This window comes from Vulpes lagopus, chromosome X (genome assembly GCF_018345385.1).
Source record: "Vulpes lagopus strain Blue_001 chromosome X, ASM1834538v1, whole genome shotgun sequence".
Classification (NCBI taxonomy): domain Eukaryota; kingdom Metazoa; phylum Chordata; class Mammalia; order Carnivora; family Canidae; genus Vulpes; species Vulpes lagopus.
Window position 1 is genome coordinate 16,041,032 of NC_054848.1, and position 21,896 is coordinate 16,062,927.

At 38.2% G+C, this 21,896-nt stretch overlaps 1 protein-coding gene across 1 annotated transcript; it reads right to left on the reverse strand.

Moving 5' to 3' along the window:
• Positions 1-1,145: 1,145 nt before the first annotated feature.
• On the reverse strand, positions 1,146-21,334 carry EIF1AX (eukaryotic translation initiation factor 1A X-linked). Its single transcript, XM_041741276.1, has 7 exons — positions 21,085-21,334; positions 15,196-15,279; positions 12,948-13,051; positions 11,841-11,891; positions 9,112-9,193; positions 6,724-6,815; positions 1,146-3,877 (listed from the first exon to the last, which is right to left on the reverse strand). The coding sequence occupies exons 1-7, from the start codon at positions 21,098-21,100 to the stop codon at positions 3,872-3,874; spliced, it is 435 nt and encodes a 144-aa protein (XP_041597210.1). The 5' UTR covers positions 21,101-21,334; the 3' UTR covers positions 1,146-3,871.
• Between the last annotated feature and the right edge of the window lie 562 nt (positions 21,335-21,896).

Here is a 21,896-nt window from a genome sequence, read left to right on the forward strand (position 1 = left end):
AAAAAAAATAAAACAGTTCGAAAAGAATCAACTGCATACTGTTAAAAGTTATTTCATATTTTATTTTCTAATTGTAATAGTTTGCATCCAATTTTTTGTACATAAGTCCAAATTATGGGACTTTTTCTTACATAAGTCCAAACCTCCAAATCAGTCAGTACTAAGTAGCTGTCATAAATCTATATATAGTAAAAGGACTCATTAGACTAAAGAATGAAATGACCAGAACTATCAGTAACTATAAACTTTCTCTAAAGAAATATAGAGTAGTTGGTATTTTGCAAAACATCCATCTTTAAGCAATTTAGAGACTTCTGTTAGTCTTATGCTGAATTAAATGAGGATGGTAGCATTTATTTTAAATATTGTATCAACATGAATATATGAATATATATATTCTACAAGTTTCTTTTATTACAGGAACCAAAGACTGCAAGTGAAAGAAATGGTAAATAGAGAATATAAAAGATGTGCTTATTTAATCTTCTACAGTCCTGGATACCAAGTGAAAAGCGGCAGACACTGCTCTAGGTGCATTACACATTATGGACACATAATTAGTCCTCCCACAAATTTTGCAGGTACTGTTCTCATCATCCCCATCTTACAGGTGAGGAGCCTGAAACTCACAAGTGTGGGAAGGTGCCTATGGTCACTTTCAGGTAAAGGGTAGAGTGGGGGTTAGGGCACAGGCCTCATGACCCCAGGGCTCATGCTCTTCACTCTATCACACTGACTCCTAAGTACACAGCAGCTGGGGGGAAGAAAGGATTGACCCACTCCAGTACTCTCCAAATTCCTTGGTTTACTCTGTACCTGAGAAGTTAGTGTCTTAACGCAGCTGTAGTGAGACTTAAGATTTTGTTCTCTGCTGAGTAGGAAGAAATAAGTATAAAAAGAATGACAGTTTAAGATAAATCAAAAACACAAATGTGGTATGTAAAAGTTCATGGGAATCCAAACAATATAAGTGAAACTTCCTCTTGCTAAGCAGAATAAAGATCTAAACGTCTCCTACCAATACAGATCTTTATAAAATTGTTATGATAGGTAACATAAAGAACCTCACTTTCATTCTGATACTTTAACTGTCAAGCTACAGTTAATACTGGATTATTTTAAAATCTGTAAACAATACAAATAAAGTATAAATCCAGCTAGATATTTTTATTTCAAACATGCTTTTACCTACTTGATTATTCTGTTGCTCTGAAGTCAACACTGACAGCAGTTTATATCTACTAAAGATGTTCTTCACCATCCTATAATTTAATATTTATACAAAAGAGATGAGATTAAGTTAAACTACAAGTTACAAGGAGTTTTGTAACCAACGATGTTCACAGCCATGATTCTGTAGATGTGGCGAGTAAACCAATGGCCATTCCTTAATAAAATACAAGAATTTTTATCATGCATAGTTTACAGGATCCTTAAGAGGTGGTCTCTTAAGAGGCTGGATGTTTAAAACAGATTCAACAGTCAAGCAATTAAGTTTTGGCAAGTCTTTTTTCACACAAATACTTGGTTTGGTTGTTGAGCCACCATATGTACTCTAACTGGAAGCAGAATCAACATTGCATGAAAAATGCAAGCCCATCAAATTCATTAGTAATAATTATTATACCCACTTAGCAGGAAGAACCATTATTCTTGGATTTCAAACATTTTATTGTCTTTCAGGGCATACCTTATAGCATTGTGTTACGGGAATCAAAGAGTATATATAACCAACCCCCCACCCAACCAAAAACAAAACAAAACAAAACAAAAACCAAACTCAAAAAAACAACACACGTACACATACCAAAAAACAAAACAAAAAACCCAACTAAGGACCACTTCCATTCCTCACTTGAAATATAATCAATAAATTTTCACATTAAAGACAAGTTAGTAAAACAATCCCTCCAAGTAGTGTTGCATAGGACCTAGAATTTTACCATTTTATAATCATGATTTGAGATTTTCCAGGATGCAATGGCACTAGATTGAGCTGTTACTACCTAGGCAAGGAAAAAAAATATCACTAACACACACAGATAGGGGTCATAGCTGTAATTTTAAGAATCTTCAGATGAACCATATTTGTTAGAGGAGGTAAGTAGAAAAACTAACATGAGTTGTACCATCACTACCATGAACTGTACCACAAATGCAGAGTTACAACTTACTTGGTAAAATAACACAGAAAAAGGATCTATATATACACCACAAATTTGTCCAAACACTTTTCGTACAGAAGCCTGAATATCTTAGGAAGTTTAGATTTTGATGAAGATAATCATTAAGTTGATTCTTCAAGACTAGTTTCTTACAAGTATTAAAAACCAGCCCATGGTCTCAGGCTCATTCCATCTAGGTAAGCATTCAGAATTCCACAGAATAAGAAATACGAATTCCAACTGTCTACTAATTTCTATTCTTTGATTTAATAATGTTTTATAGTACCTCAGATTCTGATTCCAGTTTGCACACTTAGGAATAAGCATGAGATTAGAGAAGATGTGCTTATGTTTTGAAGCCACATGAAGGTTTATTTCCCTTTGGAGTACTTTTCATCATTGAAAACATCTCTGGAGACCAGTTGAATAAAAGCTTCACAATCTAAATGATGGATCTCTTCTTTCAAAGTTGCATAAGATTTCAATGTGGCTAGTGTGGTCTAAATAGCCCAGCCCTTAATTTCATCTCAGTAGAGTTGAGAACAAAAACTAAATAAGGGAAAATCCAAATTCCCGATAAAATACAAACAAAACAAATCTTTACACACAATAAAATACATCCTAAGCACAAAGTAAGGGTATAATATACTCTGCAGCATGACATTGTCTTTATTGTATTTCTCAGCTGTAGCTCTTCCATTTAGAAATGAGAAACCATCTTTTCAGTAAATTGTTATTCCCTCCTCTTTTCCCAGCTTAGGGATAGTTTGAAAAAGGCTTAATTTGTACAGTTTTTAGGAAATTAAATTTTCATTTATACATAATTTAAGTGTTTATAAAGCACTCAAAATTGTAGCTTATATGTTTATGACTTCTGAAATAAAATGACACTTAACAATATTTTTGTTCTTTAAAAATATTCTACATACATGCATATGATCAAAACAATCTTTTGTTTTGGGAAATTTCCTATGCACATTTAGAAAAAAAAATGACAACTATACCACTATTTCAGTTTAAGATGACTGGGTGCCACCTACTGTTCAATTCTTGTAACTACTAACCTTACAAATTAAAAATTGCTAGTAAAACCCAGGTTCTAAAACTTACATTTTGGAAATGCTTTTTTGTTGATGCATTTATAGTGGCAAAATAATATCATGAAAAGAATGTACATGATATCAAAATTAGTACAAAAATAGCCACATGCTACTTAAATATGAAAAGCAGACCTAATCATTTTTTACCTCAAATGCAGATTTCTGCCGCCTCAATTTGTATCAAAATCTCAAGGGAACATTTAAGTAACTGGAATATACAGAAAATCACTGTACAGTCAACAGGCCAAAGTTAGGGCTTAGTCATAATCCATGAGTGTAGGGTAAATGGTTTATTCAGAACATTCACTTAATGGAAAATGGTCAAAGTAGGAAAGGCAGTAATGCATTTCCCCCTTTTTTTTTTTAAAAACAGTCTATGTAGTTTTTTTACCCATAAGCTCCAATACATCAAAAGAACAAAGGGGGCTTAACATTTCACTTAAGAGAATTCGGTTTTTAAAGAAATACCTTAGAAACAAATCAATCTGCTTTAACAAATTGCACTCATGCTAATGAAATTTTAATCTTCTTTAACAGGTCACAGCCAAAATCCAAATTGTTGGAACAATCCTCAGAGAAATTGGAATGTAAAATGCTGAATTCAATTTAGATCTGGAAGGGAAAAGAATATCAAATCAAACAAAAGAATTCTTATATTCCAGCAGTCTACCGCATAAGGGAGGCTTGCAAACCTTAAGGCTATCTTTGAAGAGGAAATTCTATACACCGAGTTTTTCTCAATTAGTTTGTTGCCAGTAAAATCTTTACAACCTCCTTCAAAATGTCACGTTATGCAAAATATCCTTTTATTTATTTTTTATGCAAAATATTCTTAATAAAGTTTAGTGTTTCTTCCCTTTTGTGTTAGTGATGAGAGATTTTGTATTCTAGGGTGGGAGCAGACACAAAGGAGTATTATTAGAGAAAGAGCACAAGTATGACAATGACCAAATTCTCCTCTCAACCTGGTTATAGGAAAGAAGGCTAGCATACCTATAAACTATCTGGAGAAATGTCCAGAAAAGGTTCAATGTTGAAGATAACTCAAATTCCTTTAGTATCCACCATCTTTTACCATGTCCTTCCCTGAGAGCTTACTGGGTCCAGTTCAAGGAATCACTGGCACAGATTCACAAGTTTTTTCTTAGAAAATCTTAACCCTATCTAGATCCTCAACCTATCACCTCTGTGTATGTGGCTTCATCTTCAAATGTGTACTCTGGTTAGGTTCTTAATTTCCAACAGAGGCCTTCTAATCCAGCTCCAAAAATGTTTGGCTTGCCCGTTAATTTACAACACAATTCCATGTCAGGTCTGGTCACTGAGTATAATTGATAAATATACTGTCAAAGTATCATTAACAATTCAGTCACAAGAATTCTGTGGCCCAGGGTCTCTAAAGGGAAGTACATTTAAAAAAATGTGTTTGGGCAGCTCCGGTGGCACAGCGGTTTAGCGCCGCCTGCACCCCAGGGCGCGATCCTGGAGACGCTGGACGAGTCCCCCGTCAGGCTCTCTGCATGGAGCCTGCTTCTCTCTCTGCCTCTCTCTGATAAATAAAATCTTAAAAAAAAAATGTTTATATAAAAATTCATAAATGCATATACGCATGGAGGATATGTACTCAAATCCTTAATTCATCCTGAGTATTCACTCATTCATTCATTCATTCATTTATGATAGACAGAGAGAGAGAGGGAGAGAGGGGGGGGGGGGGGGGAGAGGGAGAGAGAGAGAGGCAGGCAGGCAGAGACACAGGAGGAGGGAGAAGCAGGCTCCATGCCAGGAGCTCGACCTGGGACTCGATCCCGGGACTCCAGGATCGCGCCCTGGGCCAAAGGCAGGTGCTAAACCACTAAGGCACCCAGGGATCCCCCATCCTGAGTATTCTAAATGGTCTTAAGATGCATCAAAATATAAGATGAATTGACGGGTAAAGATATAAGATATATGATAAATCAGGTATAAAAAATGTTAATGATAGAATTCTGGTAGTGGGGATCACTTGTGATGTCTAACTCAAATTTTCCCAAGATGAACCTTTGTGTTTTTGAAAGGTTCCAGTAATTGTGTTGCAGTCTTAGGAACAATTGCCCCAGGTACACTAAAATTTCATCTTTGAATCAAATCAAACATTAGCAAAATTATTTTTACGTTTATATACACAGGTGGGTTCTGAACTTTATTTTTTAAGGAGTTGAAAAAAAGAGACCAAACTGGATTTATGAGTAACTTACAATACTACCCCAATTATTTAATAAGTTTATATTGCCAAAAACTAAGTATGAATTTCATTTATGTTAACAGCAAAGGGCATTTACTCTTGTGAGCATAACTGCTTCACCTTTCAGAAAAATAATACATTTTCCTAAAACACCAACTCTAAACCAAGAGTTTGTCAACACTGCATATCCAACAGATAAAAGAACATAATTGGCAAAAGGTCTCAATTTTAAACATTTATTTAAAGATCACATATGTGGGGGAGGGGCAGGAGGTGGAGAAGGAGTTTTAAGCATACTCTACCCCAAGCACAGAGCCTGATTCTCATGACCCTAAGATCACAACCTGAGCTGAAATCAAGAGTCAGATGCTCAACCGACTGAACCGCCCAGGCACCCCTTGAATTACAACATATATTATTAGAAGCCTTGTTGGGCAGCCTGGGTGGCTCAGTGGTTTAACACCGCCTTCGGCCTGGGGTGTGGTCCTGGGGACCCAGGATTGAGTCCCACGTTGGGCTCCCTGCATGGAGCCTGCTTCTCCCTCTGCCTCTCCATCTCTCTGTGTCTCTCGTGAATAAATAAATAAAATCTTTAAAATAACTAAATAAAAACCTTATTACAACAGAGACCTTTTGGGGCATATGGGTGGCTCAGTCAAGTGTCCAACTCTTGGTTTTGGCTCAGGTTTGTAGGATCGAGCCCCACGTTGGGCTTCACGCGTAGGGCAGAGTCTGCTTGGGATCCTCTCTCTCTGCAACCCCCCTGTCCCTCCCCACCACATGCTTTCTAAAATAAATAAATAAAATCTTTTAAAAATATATTGTAATTCCAATGCTTCATATCAAGCTGTTCAAACAAGATTCTTCTTTTTAACATACTAGTATTTCAATTAAAAAGGCATGTTTCTTTGAGAAGATATTCTATTTCTTAAAACTGTTGGCTAAATTTCGAAATATTTCTCTCTCCAGACACTCTTAAACAAGTTATGATTCCAACGCCTAGCATTCATATCACCAAAGCAAATAGTGATCTTTTCTGGAAGAAATGTTGAAAAGATTATAAGAATTCCCAAAGTATAATAGTTTGACTAGTTGTCTTCTCAATAATACGGCCAAGTCTTGAAATATACTCTATTTCAACATTTTTAGTTTAAAGGAAGATAGGAAAAAGAGCTGGTTTCTCTGTGGATAATTCAGAAACCAAAGTTGGAAAACGCAAGATCCATCTACTCACATCATCAATGTCTTCATCATCGTCTCCAATGTCATCAAACTGAATTTCATCGTCATCTCCAGGACCAAATGTATCAGTTTCATTGATTTTAGCTGAAGAAACAATAACAAATATGCTCATATAACCAAGATGATATTAAAATGAGCGTCTGCTAAAAGAAGTGGTCTGATACCAAATGTTGAACTATAAGACTCTTATGAGTCAAACTTCTATCCATTCAAGTAGAGTTGACATATACATTAGTCTCAAGTGCACAACATAGTTGATAATTATATACACTATAAGCTCACCAGAATAAGCAGTTACCATCTGTCACCACACGAAGTTATTATAGTATTACTGACTATATTCCCCATGCTGCACTTTTCAGGCATGACTTTAGAATTGACACTCTGTATTTCTTAATCCCCTTCATCTATTTCACCTATTCCCCAACCCTCCAGCAACCATTAGTTTATGTTCTCTATGAGTCTATTTCTCTCTTGTTTGTTCATTTGTTTTTTTAGATGCCACATGTAAGTGAAACCATTATGGTATTTGTCTCTGATTTATTTCACTTGGCATAATACCTTCTAGGTCAATCCATGTTACTGCAAATGGCAAGATTTCCTTTGTTTTTATGTCTGAGTAATATTCCATTGTGTATCAATTACATGTTCTTTATGCATTTATCTATCAGTGGACACTTTGATTGTTTCTGTACCTTGGCTACTGTAAATAATGCTGCAATAAACATAGGGGTACATACATCTTTTCAATAAGTGTTTTTGTTTTCTTTTGGGTAAATAACCAGTAGTGGAATTACCAAATTGAATGGTATTTTTGACTTTTTGAGGAACCTCCAGTTTTCTACACTGGCTATACCAGTTTGTATTTCTACCAATAGTGCCCAAAGGTTCCTTTTCTCTTTTTGATACTAGCTATTCTGGACTGGTGTGAGGGGATATCTCACTGTAGTTTTGATTTGCATTTTCCTGATGATTAGTGATGCTAAGCTATCTTTTCATAGGTCTGTTGGCCATTTGTATGTCTTCTGTGTAAAGTGTCTATTCAGGTCCTCTGCCCATTTTTAATTGGATTATACAGCAGGTTTTTTAGGCTTTAAATCGTAGGAGTTCTGTATATATTTTGGTTATTAACCATTTATCAGATTTATCATTTGTAAATATTTTCTTCCATTCAATAGGCTGCCGCTTTGTTTTGTTGGTTCCCTTCATTATGCAAAAGCATTTTGTTTGATATAGTCCCAACTATTTATTTCAGAAAGATATTTTTAGTAAGGCAGGATCCAGTTACACAAATTCTATAACTATACAACTTCCAGCTGTGCCTAAAAAAAATGGTTGGACTTACCAGTCACCAGACTCATCAATCAGAAAATTTAGTCAAAAGCAATGAAAATGAACTGAGAGGTGCTGGTCTTATTCCCCAATATACTAGCATTTTCTGGACTGAAAATGTCAAGTAAATAACTTAGCAGGATTTTCATGCTGAAGTAAAATTATATTGTTTTCAGAATATTATGCAAGACCCAAAACAAACAAAAAACACTACAAAACAAAACCACCAAATGGAAAAGGTAGGTTTACAAAATAGTATGTAGAGTACATTCCCCCTTTGGTGAGGTTATGAAAGACTTTTAAGTTTTCCACATGGGCAGCCTGGGTGGCTCAGTGGTTTAGCGCCAACTTCGGCCCAGGGCGTGATCCAAGAGACCTAGGACTGAGTCCCACGTCGGGTTCCCTGCATGGAGCCTGCTTCTCCCTCTCTCTCTCATGAATAAATAAATAAAATCTTAATAAAAAAGAAAAATTGAAAACCGACTTTAAAAATTTCAACAGTACCTAAATACTATCCTTGCTTCACATTTAAGTAGATGAACACTGACAATCTTGAGAAAGTTACTGTAAAATACTGAACAAAATTATTCCTTTGGTATTATGCAGTTCAGAGTTTATAAAATGTAACTCCACACCAGAAAACGTATTTATTAAGGACAGAATCCCAGTAACTTTTTTCTTAAGGTAGTCAGTATTATGAAGTATAAATAGGCATATTGAAAACAAACCATGTGGGGATCCCTGGGTGGCTCAGCGGTTTGGTGCCTGCCTTTGGCCCAGGGTGTGATCCTGGAGACCCGGGATTGAGTCCCACATCAGGCTCCCCGCAAGGAGCCTGCTTCTCCCTCTGCCTGTGTCTCTGCCTCTCTCTTGCTCTCTCTCATGAATAAATAAAAAATAAATTCATTAATTAAAATAAAGAAATAAATAAATAAAAACCATGTAAGCAAAAAAGTAAAACCCACAAAATTCTACCAAAATCCTTTCATCTAAATAACACCAAGTACTAACACCTTATGACAGGTTAATAAAACAACTCAGACATTACCATGCTCTGGAAGCTCGCCATAGGCCTTCAGACTTCTAGCTTCATCTGCATTGTATTTTAAAATTACATCGGCTTTATTATCCTGAAAGAGACAATTAACTTTTAGAACTAATTATGCCAAAATATTATCCATTATTGTATGGAATTGCTGAATGACTAGACGGTTAATTATACTGGAATTAAAAATTTAAAAATAATTAGGGGGCACCTGGATGGCTCAGTTGGCTAGGCTTCTGACTTCTCCTTTGGTCATTCATTATCTCAGGGTCCTGGTATGGGGCCCTGCATCAGGCTCCCACCAGTGGGGAGTCTGTTTCTCCCTCTCCTTCACCTTCTGACCCTCACTTTGCTTGTGTGCTCTCTCAAATAAATAAACAAAATCTTAAAAAAAAAAAGTATCAAAAAAAAGCCCCTTTAAAATGCAAAGTTATCTCCTACCTTCTAAAAAACATCCTCAGGATTACATAGTATGAAGCTACATAAATGAATAATGATCAACAAGCTTAAGGAAGATATTTACAGATCTCACTTGAACAAGAGCAGAACTGTGCAAACCCAATCTTTTAGGTTATTTACTATTATGTTTTGATTAGAAGTCTTTTGAAATACAAAAATTCTCTGGAACCATAATTTACAGGATGATTAAACAGTCTAAAACTAAGATTGCGGGGGCACCTGGGTGGCTCAGTCAGTTAAGCGTCTGCTGTCAGTCCAGGTCAATGGAGCCCTACGTCGGGCTCTCTGCTCAGCAAGGAGTCTGCTTCTCCCCTTCTCCCTCTCGCTCAAATAAATAAATCTTAAAAACAAAACAACCACCAGAGACTGTGTAATAACCTAAGGAAATTAATATACATTTCCATGAATCAGTGGTTCATAGAATATGGACTGGAATGTCCAGTGGAGTCTTTACATTTCCAGAAGATATGTTAGTAGAAGTGGAGTGAAGCTCATGAATTTGTATTTTTAAAAGCTTTTTAAGTGTTTCTGATGCAAATGTACCACTGAAAACTACTGTCATAGATTGTTCACATTTTCCCATTGGAATAAGAATCTGACTCAGTTAAGGAAGAAGTGTTGAAGTTGGTTGTTTCAACTTCAAAAGGTTCTTTGGACCTAAAAGCAGGTCCTAATGGCTATGAAAACAATCACTGATGCAAAGGCAGTGTGATTCAAACCAGGAATTCTTGAACTATGTTTATAGATGCTCAAAGGGAAACTGTTAAAATGTATATTCCAATTTAGGAAGACTGGGGTGGGGTCAAAAAACCTGCAATTCTAACAAGTCCCCAAAAGCCATGATGCCACTGGTCCCTGGACCATGCTTTAAGTGGCAGAGGTAGAGAAGGTGGTTTTTGGGAGATTAATAATCAGACAAGGTTGGTCTTGGCTATCATTTTATAGTCAGTATGTTTTATCTTTTCAAACCTTGGTTTCTTTATTCTGTCAAACAGAATTATTCTTCCTACTTTTGGGGTTATTTTTAAGATCAAAAGAAGAAAATGGACATTAAAATGGTGTTTTGTTTTATTAGAGAATGCAGGCTTGTGGGGGAGGGGATGGGGACACAAAGAGAGCAAGAATCTTAAGCAGGCTCCATGCCCAGCAAGGAGGGCTCAATCTCATGACTCTGACATCATGACCTGAGCCAAAATCAAGAGTCAGATGCTTAAATGACTGAGCCACCCAGGCACCCCAAAATGGTATTAATTAAAGCAAGCTTTTCTACCTCACCACTATTGATATTTTGGGCTAGGTAATTCTTTGTTGTAGGGACTATCCTGTGCAAGGCAGAATATTTGACATCACCCCTGGTCTCTATCCATTATATGCCAACAACACTGCCTCCCTCAGTTGTGACAACCAGAAATATCTCAGATACTATCAAATGGCCCCTGGAGGAAAAAATTCACTCATGGTTAAAAAACAGTGATTTAGAATAAAGATCTTAGTTCTTTATTCTGGAATATATATTTTAAAAAATCGAAGCAGGATCAAGGTTATAAAAATAGAAACGTCACTCACAATATATGATGATGAGTTCCAATAGGCAGAAAAGCATTCAAATGGACTACACAGACCCAAAATGAGGAGTCTCCAGGTTGAGATCATGAAGGACAACTACCATTTTTTCCTCTAAATGCTCATCCAAATTTAGAGCACATACTTCTATCATGGTTTGTATTGTAATTACTTGTGTGCCTATCATTCTTTTCACTACCAGGCATTCTCTGGGATGGCAGCTTGACTCATTCAGTTGTATCCACTACAGTAACAGTTTCCAGATTTTGATTTCAACACGTATAAATTAAAAAGAAAAGAAAAATTTCCACAGAGGTCCAACATAAGATTAAATTTTTATTTTGACAAATAAGAACACAAACAAAACCACCACTATGTAACATTACTCATTCCAAAAAATTCAACTTTTTAAATACCAAAAAAAGGAAAAAGGGCCATTTAGCTTCATAAAAAATTCATGTTGTTATTTTTTCCAGAGTGGAAATGTGGACTCCCCAGAATGGCCATTTGGGAATCACGATGCCTAGGGTACTGAGCACAACACCTAAAAAATACCTGGCCCTTAAGAAATGTTTGTGGACACACTTGTGAGCAGCGTACTGGGGTGGAACCGGTCGAATATGGTCATGACTTAACTTCTAACCATTAATGGCTCACTGAAATTCAATCACATAAATGGGGGAAAAAAACTTTTTTTTTTTTTTTTTTACCTGGTAGTCTCGGAGACCAACCAATATAATGTCTGAGGTATTTATCCAAACCTATGAAAGAAAAGTCAATGCATGTCATATTTAAAAATAAAGAATCAAAGCAACACTGCGTCAGTCTTTCCATAAAATACTATTCACCCAACTGTGGGTGAAGTACCTATATTTAGAATTAGGGAAAAAAAACTACAGTAAGCAGCTGAGCTCGTTTCAAATCTTCTATAATTTGAGATGTTAAAAAAAAAATAAGACTCTTATTTAACTACTTGACATTTTATTAATTCCAGAAGAATGATTAGAAATTAGTAAGGAATTTTTAATAGTGAATTACTCCAAGTGGTTAGTTGTCCATCCATTACATGTGAGAATACAAAGTTAGAAATGTATTTCTAATAAATGCTTTTATTTCCTTCCCTCTCTTCCTTCCACCAACCCACATACACAAAGCTAGCAAAACTCCTTTATAGTTTGGAAACGGGATTAAAAAAATACCCATAAAATCAGACTTGGAGGGACTTTTACCCAACTTGATTAATATATCTGCCTCAACACCCACTGTGATAGGAAATTAAGCATTCCTTTCCAACATTCCTTTCCAACCTGGCCCACTCAGAAAATTGAGTATCACCAGAATACTTAATATAATTCATATTCAATTTTTCTTAACACTCTTTACAACTATTTCCCCTACCCTCAAACCAGAATCCAAACATGGGCCGCTTACCCCTTTAACATTAGGTCTCTTTCATCTCCATTCAACTGGAATAGTTTCCCTCTCCCCCGCAAGATCACTAACATTGTATTAAAAGCCAGGCCATTTGTTTTGCCTGTCTCCCTCAATTTGGATTTGCTGATTGTTTCTTCATAACTAGATTCAGGTTAAACATTCTGAGCAGAAACATAGGTGATACACATGGTGTCTTTAAATGGAAATGGAATCCATACAGTTATCATTAAGGAGTTTGTGGCTTTCATTTATCATAGGCAAGTCACTGTTTTACTGAAATCTTTGGGGAACTTACAAAAATGAGGTCCTTGATCCATAAAAACTATAGAGCCATTTCCCCTCCCTTAATCACAATTTTAAGTAAAACAGATTTCCACACCTACCTTTTTTCTCAATTTCCCTCTGATGTGACATAACCTCTTTACGCCATCAAAACACATTGCTTCTAATCGTCCATTTCCCAACATTTTGATTACTTGAGCATACTCTGGAGGAAGGAAAAAGAAGCATTCAGGATACTGTTCAACTTTTCAAAACAGCAACTTAAAAGTCCACATTAAAATGGACTAGAACAGGGGCCCTTGGGTGGCCCAGTCTGATGCTTGGTTTTGGCGTTGGTCATGATCTCAGTTTTGGGATCAATCCCTGAGTCCGACTCCACGCTCTCAGCAGAGTCTGCTTCAGATTCTCTCTCTCTCCCTCTGCGTCTGCCCCTCCCCTCTGCTAAGATAAATAAATCTAAAAACAAAACAAAACTGACTAGAACACATAGGTATACTGGTTAGGAATAAATATATATAGTAAAATAAATACAAAGAGTAATAAACACCAAGCTTGTTAATGGCAGAGCCAGAATCTAGACTCCATAATGCCATTTCTATAACAAGCTATCTCTGCTATCAGAAATGCTTTAACAACTCATTTTGAATAAGCAGAAGGACTACTATCTTCATAACTGTATGCTTTATTTTTGGAGACCTAGGTGGCATGTCCCAAAATGTACATTAAACCTCATCAATCTCCCACATTTGGATTGTCTCCTGATTTTGGATCTCCTGTCCCTCAGATCCTTTAGAGGCTAATCTCAACACAATTTTTGGTATATTTGGCAAACAAATAGCTTAATGTTAATAATGTCTTTGTTATACTAGAAGTCATTATTCTACGGAGAGAATACCCACTGATTTGTAAACACACTAAGACCTAACTTTGAAAGGCCTCTGAAATGCTGAAGTGACTTGCTCAGACTAAGGCTAAGAAACGAAAAGGTCTTTTAGCCACAAAACATGCTTCATTTTAAGTAGCTTACATATACACAGCCATAAATAAAACCACTAAAGTTCTAATAAAGACAAAAAAAAAAAAGGGATCCCTGGGTGGCTCAGCAGTTTAGCACCTGCCTTTGGCCCAGGGCATGGTCCTAGAGTCCCAGGATCAAGTCCCATAATCAGGTTCCCTGCATGGAGCCTATTTCTCCCTCTCTCTCTCATGAATAAATAAAATCTTAAAAAAAAAAAAAAAAAGAGACAAAAAATGTTGTTTGTTGAAATATGCTGGAAATTACTGGGTTACTGGGATAACTGGAAAACTTCAAAAATATATACTAGATATATAATATAGCCATGTTAAATTATCTAAGTGTGATAATTCTATTGTGATTATGTAAGAGTATATACTTAAGAAGCATAATGCAGCAGGTATGGTAAACGTAAAAGTCTCATGTTTGTAACTAACTTTAAAATGTTCAAGAAACACGCACATCAAGGGCTTAAGGGAGTTCACTGTACTAATACTATGACTTTTCCAAATGTTTGAAGTTGCTAAAAAAAAATTGCTCAAAAATATGGGAAACTAGTGTTATGCATCTTAGCTTATAAAGGTCAATTGTTCACTTTCACTGTATTCTGTATCCTGAAATTATATGCTAATAGCACTGGAGAAGTGAGGGAAAGACTTCTAATTAATCCCTTAAATATCCATATTCTAATGAAAAGGTCTGCTAAATTACGCAATTGTTAACCATAGCTTTTGAGGCTTAGTTCACTATGAACCGTATAATGGATTTTTAGTTATGAGTGTTCATGGAAAACAATGAAACCCAGACATTTACAGAAATGCGTCTAACCCTCACTGCACAGAGGATACCAGGGAATGATGAGAAGCTCTCTAGAGAGGTGTGGAGGGCTGACGAACAGAAGGGCAAAGAGGGGCACAGGAGGTCATCGCTCAGGGTTATGAATAGTTCTTTCATATTTAGATACTGAAATTGTTTTTTTTTTTTTTTTTTAAGATTTATTTATTTATTTATTCATGAGAGACAGAGAGGCGCAGACTCCATGCAGGGAGCCTGACGTGGGACTCGACCCCGGGTCTCCAGGATCACGCCCTGGGCTGAAGGCAGCGCCAAACCTCCAAGCCACCCGAAATTCCATTTTCTAAAAATTATTTGATTGGGGCGAGGGGCCACAAGCAGGAGCAGCGGCAGGCAGAGGGAGAACAAGCAAGCTGCCTGCTGAGCAGGGAGCCCAACATGGTTCTTGATCCCAAGACCCATCCATATTGAAAAAAAGGAAACTAAAAAAGGAAAAAGAAAAATCTATTACTAAAAAAAGTCCTCACAAAAATGCTTACCTTGTCCGTCTTCTTTGAACACCAGCTCTCTTTTTTCAGATTCATTCTCATTCTTACCTCTGCGTCTATTTTTACCTCCTTTACCTGATGGTTTTAAGGAAGACATTAATTATCTATACAGTAGTATTAAAGAAATAAATGACTCGCAATACACTTTTAAAAAATCATTTTAATTTAAAAACTTATCTAATGTGGTCACACAATCATATTAAACTTACAATTTCCAATCATATTAAACACATCATTCCCTTACCCTTCTTGGAAATTCCTTTTGGGTTATCTCTGACATAAAACACAAACCAGCCAAAAACAGGTATTATATAAAATTATATAGATCCCTGAGGACATCTGCATTCAATGATCAAAATTCCTGAACTACAATGGCCACTTGATTGAGCACAGTGCTCAGTGAACCCCTCCTTTACAGTGGCCCACAAGGGCCCAGGTGGGAGATATAATGGGTTACTGATAAATTTTTGAATAAATAAGCCCCCTTTTACCCGATGTCCCCATGAAAAGTCTAAGTAGGATGACTTGGGGCAAGAGGAGGTAAAGTTACAGCTCCTAGAATGGGATATATTGATTTTGTGGTAGAGGGAGAACAACTCTGGCTGCTTTGAGAGTTTGAATTTTATCTTAAAGCTGCAGGAAATATTCACTGAGCAAAATATTTGAAGTTAAGAACACAAGGCACTGATTCCTGAACTTGGAAGCAACCAAGATGTCCTTCAGTAGGTGAATGAATAAACGGATTCATCTACACAACGGATTATTACTCAGCAGTAAAAAGAAATGAGCTATGGAGATCCCAAAAGATCTGAAAAGAACCTTAAATGCAAACTGTTAAGGGAAAGAAGGAACCTATAAAGGCTGAATAGTATATATAATTCCAACTATGTAACATTTTGAAAAAGGCAAAACTATACAAACAGCAAAAAAAAAAAAAAAAAAAAAAAAAAAAAAAAAAAAAATCAGTAGTTGCCATGAGTTGGGGAGGAGAGGGCAGAGGAGTATGTGGAACACAGAAGATCTTCAGGGCAGTGAGATTATTCTGTATGCTATTGTAATGGTGGATACATGTCATTATACATATATCAAAACCCACACAGTGAACAACATAAAGAAGGAACCTTAAAGTAATCTATGGACTTGTTATACTAGCTCCTGTAAAATGTTAACATGCTGGGGTAATACGAGAATTCTACCTTCTGCTCATTTCTCTACAAATGTAAAACTAATCGAAAAAACAAAGGCCGGGGCAGCTGGGTGGCTCAGTTGGCCAGTCTGCCTTGGTTCAGGTCATGATCCCCAGGTCCTGGGACAGAGCTCCACGATGGGCTCTCCACTCAGCAGTGACTCTGCTTCCTACCCCCCCTCACCACGTGCACTCTCTTTAAATAAATAAAATCTTAAAAAGAAAAGACGTGTCAATCAATGGCAATGTGTAGACCAAGTCTGGATACTCATTTGGTGCGGATGGTGCTGGTTCAAGTTTAGCTGTGAATTGATAGTGTCTGGAGCCAGGAGATGAGTATCTGAAGGTTCATTATACTAGCCTACTTTTGTATATATTCAAAATTCTTTATAATGTAGTTTTAAAAATGAATACAGCAAGATGAAGAAGGGTATAAAGCTACCATCGGTGTAAAAAAGAAAAATGCAGGGGTGCCTGGGTGGCTCAGTCAGTTGTGTCCAACCCTTGGTTTCAGCTTAGGTCATGATCTCAGGGTTGTGAGATTAAGCAGCCCCGTGTGTTGGTGGAGCCTGCTTAAGATTCTCTCTCTCCCTCTGCCCCTCCTGGTCCCTGCTTTTGTGGATTTCTTAAAAAAGAAAAAAAAAAAAAAAAAGAGAGAAGATAGAGAAATGCATTTTCATATTTGCTTATATATACATAAATACCTCTGGAACAGCATATTCAAAAAAATTAACAATGATCACCTGTGAGAATGAGAACTGGTTAGCAATGGGACATGCTTAGGAAAGAGATTACACTTTTCATACTTTTTGAAATTTGAATTGTAAATGTACTTACTATCCAAAAATTTTTAAAAAGTACTTCAACAAAAGAACAGAGGTATATGATGCTTTGGGTGGGAAACTGGTCATTGTCCTTTACACATGCACAATGAAGCAGGCCAGCCTAGCCACGAAAAGGAAGAAGACAATCAGGAGGAATATTTCTAAGATGGAAACAAGAAAATTAGGACCAGGCAGAGGGAGGGAGAAGGAAAGGATAAAAGGAACTTTCACAAAAACCTCTCAGGATCTGTTGTAGACTATGTAAAGTGAAGGAGTTAGAACAGAAGATCGAAATACCTCTATGTTCCCTCTCCCTCCTCTTGTTTTTCACACTTTAAAACGACACTACTAATCATTTCCCAACTTTTTCTGACTTTTAAAGGGCCACTTGCACTATTCTTGACTTTCACCAGCCACCCTCCCCCATTATGCCTATTCCTCTAGTTTCATGAATTCCAATTTCCCACTTCTGCTAACCCACTTTCTAAAGAAATTAATTTTTCTCTCACCTATCACTTATATGCTACTAATTTTACATTTAAGCCCACTATTTCAACTAAGCATTGGTCTATTTATAATGACTCCAGTGAGTAGGTTACTGTCCTCTCAAGCTTGATTTTACTAAAAAAACCTTTTTTTAAAAACAAAGCTGGCCTTAAATCAACACCCTTGTTTGTTAGTAGCAACACAACCACCTTAAATATAGATCTCTCAAACTATAAACATACCTATCTACCTCTTAAACACACCTATATTTTCTTCCATTATCTTATGCTTTAATCGAAGTAGAGGTCTCACTGTCCCAGTAACTCACCCGTAACAAGCCTATGAGATAGGTACTATTTTGTCTTCATTTCCCAAGAGATAATAGTCTTTAAAAGGTAAAGTGACTTATTTAAGGCTTTATCACAAGTGTGATCTGGGATTTGAAATGAGCAGTGTGACCCCACCCCAGTTAACTATACTGTTAGCCACTATACAGTAAAGCCACCCATTTACTTGTCACAATCACCCCATGAAGTAAAAGGTCATTTATCTCCAGTTTACCAGGTAGTTCACTGAAGCTCAGAAAATTAACTCAACATATTTCAGTGTGGGGGGGTGAAGATTCAAACCTAATCTCTCTTTTTCTGTTCCTGGCCCTCACATTAGGTTATTTCTCCAGAGCATTGTTCCATTCCAGAACTTAAAACCACACTGGTGCCCGTTTTCAAAAGGTGGAAGAAAGGCTGTAAGTGGTAGTGATATTAAAGAACTCATGGGAAAAACCTAGAAGCAGCAAAAGGTTCACCACCCTAACAGAATAAAGAATACACCTAGCCACTGCAAAGACAGACACTTCAAGAATCAAATGCAAAAAAAAAAAAAAAAGAATCAAGTGCATTTTATCTGTCCTGGGGGCAATCTCACAATGCTTCATGCTATGGTCAAATGAGCCTCTGTAATGTCCTGACCCACGCAGAGTCCTCAGAGTTCAGTATGTGAGACATTCTTAGGGCATACCAAAACTGATTTCCTAGAAAGAGAACAGTAGCTTTGGCTCCAAGGCATTCATGCCAGTTCTTCAAACCAGAGTGAAAGCTCCATTAGAACAAGGATCCTATCAGCTTTGTTTACTGAGTTATATACCAGAGTTGGGCAATTCTTTGAAAGAATCAATCAAGGGTAGTTCACATAGTCCTAAAGAGTGGCAATTTAAAAAGTAAAGGTAGTAACTTCCTCCAAGTGCAGGAGCACCTTACCCCAAATAGTCTTCATGAGTGGACCAAAGGATATCCCTTTTCCTGAGGTAATAAAAGTATCTAGAGAATTCTAGAAGAAATAAGCTGGTAATAATCAGTTCAAAGCAAAAGTCAGTCAACACACAGTTTGTGGCAATTTATATCTTTGTGAAACCATCCCCAAAATTATATTCACAGGGCTTCTGGTTTTTCCAATGGAGAAAAACAAAAATAAACATGACCTTATTTCTACATAGTAAACCTCATCTCATAAAATCCATTTGGTCTTGTAAAGCACTAAGATAACAGATTGGTTTTACAAATATTGGAATGAAAAACACCAAATTCAGAATGGTGACTTCCTCCAAAAGAGAGAGGAAGGGAAGGGGACTGGAGAGGGGGACACAAAGGCCGTTAAATGATTGTTTTAATTTTCAAGTTCAGAGTAATAGATTCCCAGGTGTTCCTTGTATTATCTATATATTTGTATGCTTAAATATTTATAGAATAATGATCCACTGATTGCCAATTTACCAGAATTAACCATACCCTGATCAGTCCCCTCTCTATTTTATGGCCATGTAATGGAGTGTAATCTTAGAAGAGGCTAATGAACTAGATATGATTTAATGTAGAAATCCTGTTCCCTGGGAACCGAAGGGGAACCTATTATTTATATGAGAGTGGAGTCAACCAAAAGGAAGGTGACTTAATCCAGCAAATATTTATTGAGCATCTACTAAGTGTCAAGTGCTAACAATTCAATGTGATTAAGACAGATATATTACTGCCCATTAGAACTTAAGAGTCTAGTGAAGGAATTGGAAATCTCATCACTAGAAACAAAGGTGAGAATAAGTTACTTGCTGAGGTGATCCAATTACCATCTAAAAGAAAATAAAAGATTGGACAGGCTACAAGAAAACTGACTTTTAGGAATCGATTTCATTCAGAATAATTAGAGTAAAATGCTACAAAAAGGACCTGCAAGTTAGATTTCCGAAGACAGTGGAGTACCCTAAGGGAACTGCACCAAATCTTGCACAGAATGGCAAACCAAGTACCTCAAGAGATAAAATGAGTAGTGACAGCTACAAAGAGGAAAGAAGGTAGAAGAATCCCTGGAGCCAGCTATGAAGTAGAAGAGAACAAAAGTAGGCCTGGATCAGGGCAGGGGTCTCAAGAATGAATAACCAAAGAAAAACTTCCTGTGAATTGTGTAATATGATCCCCTCCTGAAGGAAATACAAGGTTTCCCGGTTTCTACTGACACAATTTCCTTGAAAAATTATAAAGATACAATTTGAAGAATTATAAGCATCCCCTTCAGTCTAAAAAAAAGGGGGGGAAGGGTAATTTCTTAAGGATTCTTCTGCTTTGAGGTACATTAGACCTTCCATTTTGGAAATTCCACATAAATTTATTTTTGAGACGGATAATTTGTGGACGTTTAACCTCAGAATGGAGGAACTTAAAAGCTCTTTACTCCCAACACAATATAGACAAGATCTGAAGCAAAAATAGAAAACATGGGTAAATATGGAACAAGTGTTCTGGGGGTTAAAAAAAATAAGTTAAAGCCCATAAAGGGATGGGGAAGAGTAAATCTCTAGAAATGAACCTTAAATATGCAAATATACATCAAGGTTTCGTCCACGCTTACAAGGAAGGAGGAGTCGTCTCAACAATACTCAACAACTGTCCATAAAGAAACCCATGCAGGAATACCTGGTCCCTAGAGCGGGCATTACTCTTTGAAAGTTACTAAGTGCTTCCAGGGTGTAAGTCTTCTCGCCCAGGAAGGCCAATAGGCGCCCATTTGCGAAACCCTGGCCGCCTCGGGGAGGTCTCCCCACAGGTCCACAAAGCGCCGCGGTCAGTCTGGCGCGAATCGCGAGCAAAAGCCCACATTCTCCCGCAGGAGGCCCTACAAAAATGGCGTCGGCTCCACCCCAATGTGGCCAAAGTGGTAGCAGTAGTAACTTCCCAGCTCCTCTCCCAAGCCCCAAACCGCGTCCGTACGGTGCAGCCGCGCGCAGGCACCGCGGAGAGGAAGGTCACTGCGGCTTGGGAGACCCGGAAGCCGCGGTCAGGGCCGGAGAGCCCGGGTCCGAGCGGAGTCGTGGTTCCAGGGTCCGGGCGGCATTACCTTTATTCTTGGGCATGGCGGTGACGGCGGCTTCTTGGCGTTTTCGACTCCAATCTAGGGAGCGGCAGCAGCGGCGGCGGTGGCGGCGGCGGCGGCGGCTACTCCTCCGAGGGGCCCCAGGAGCGACGCGTGGGACCGCGCGGTAGCAAGCAGGCAAGAGAGGACGGGTCGCGTGCGCGGGAGAGTCTCGCGACCGAGCTCTTCCGAGATCAGCCTGCGCCCACGCTCAGCCGCAGCAAATGGCGTCGCGGCCGCTTGCGTTGCTTTTCCCCGCCTCCCAACGCCGGCGGGCCCGCCCCCCGCCCCCATCCCCGGCCCTACGGCGCAGGCGTGGCCGACTGAGCGCCCCAGCTCCCCCGCCATTGTTAGAGCGGATGGTGACGCGCTTTGGAAGGGTTCCCGGGAGTTCGCAGGAGCACGCGGAGTGGCAGGGCGGTGCCGCGAGCCGGGAGAAGGAGTCCGGGAGGGAGGGGGCGGGGCCCGAGCGTCATAATAAAGGGCGGATTCCGGTGGCGCCCGCTGCTGGCTGACAGCTGACTCTTTGCTGCTTTGTGACCGACCAGCGCGCGTCTCCGGGTTTCAGCTGCTGCTGACTCATTAACTGATCTCACTGCTAGTTTTAATTAGGCCCTTTCACCCGCCCAACCTGGTCGGGATCTTGACGGGAAGGGCAAGGCTTTTCGGCCATCCCCATTACCAAGGCATCATATTTGCATGGCACTTGTTTTTACTTTATAAAAGACTACATCTTTTGCCTACTGTTAACATCATTTGGCAGAACGTCTGGCACCTAGGAAGTGCTCAATATACAC

What these genes read in the sequence shown, in the direction of transcription:
- EIF1AX (XM_041741276.1), bottom strand. An exon ending in GTTCAAAGAAGACGGACAAG is followed by an intron (nt 13,052 to 15,195) that starts GTAAGCATTTTT and finishes TCCTTCCTCCAG; the next exon opens with AGTATGCTCAAGTAATCAAA. An exon ending in GAGGGAAATTGAGAAAAAAG is followed by an intron (nt 11,892 to 12,947) that starts GTAGGTGTGGAA and finishes TTTCTTTCATAG; the next exon opens with GTTTGGATAAATACCTCAGA.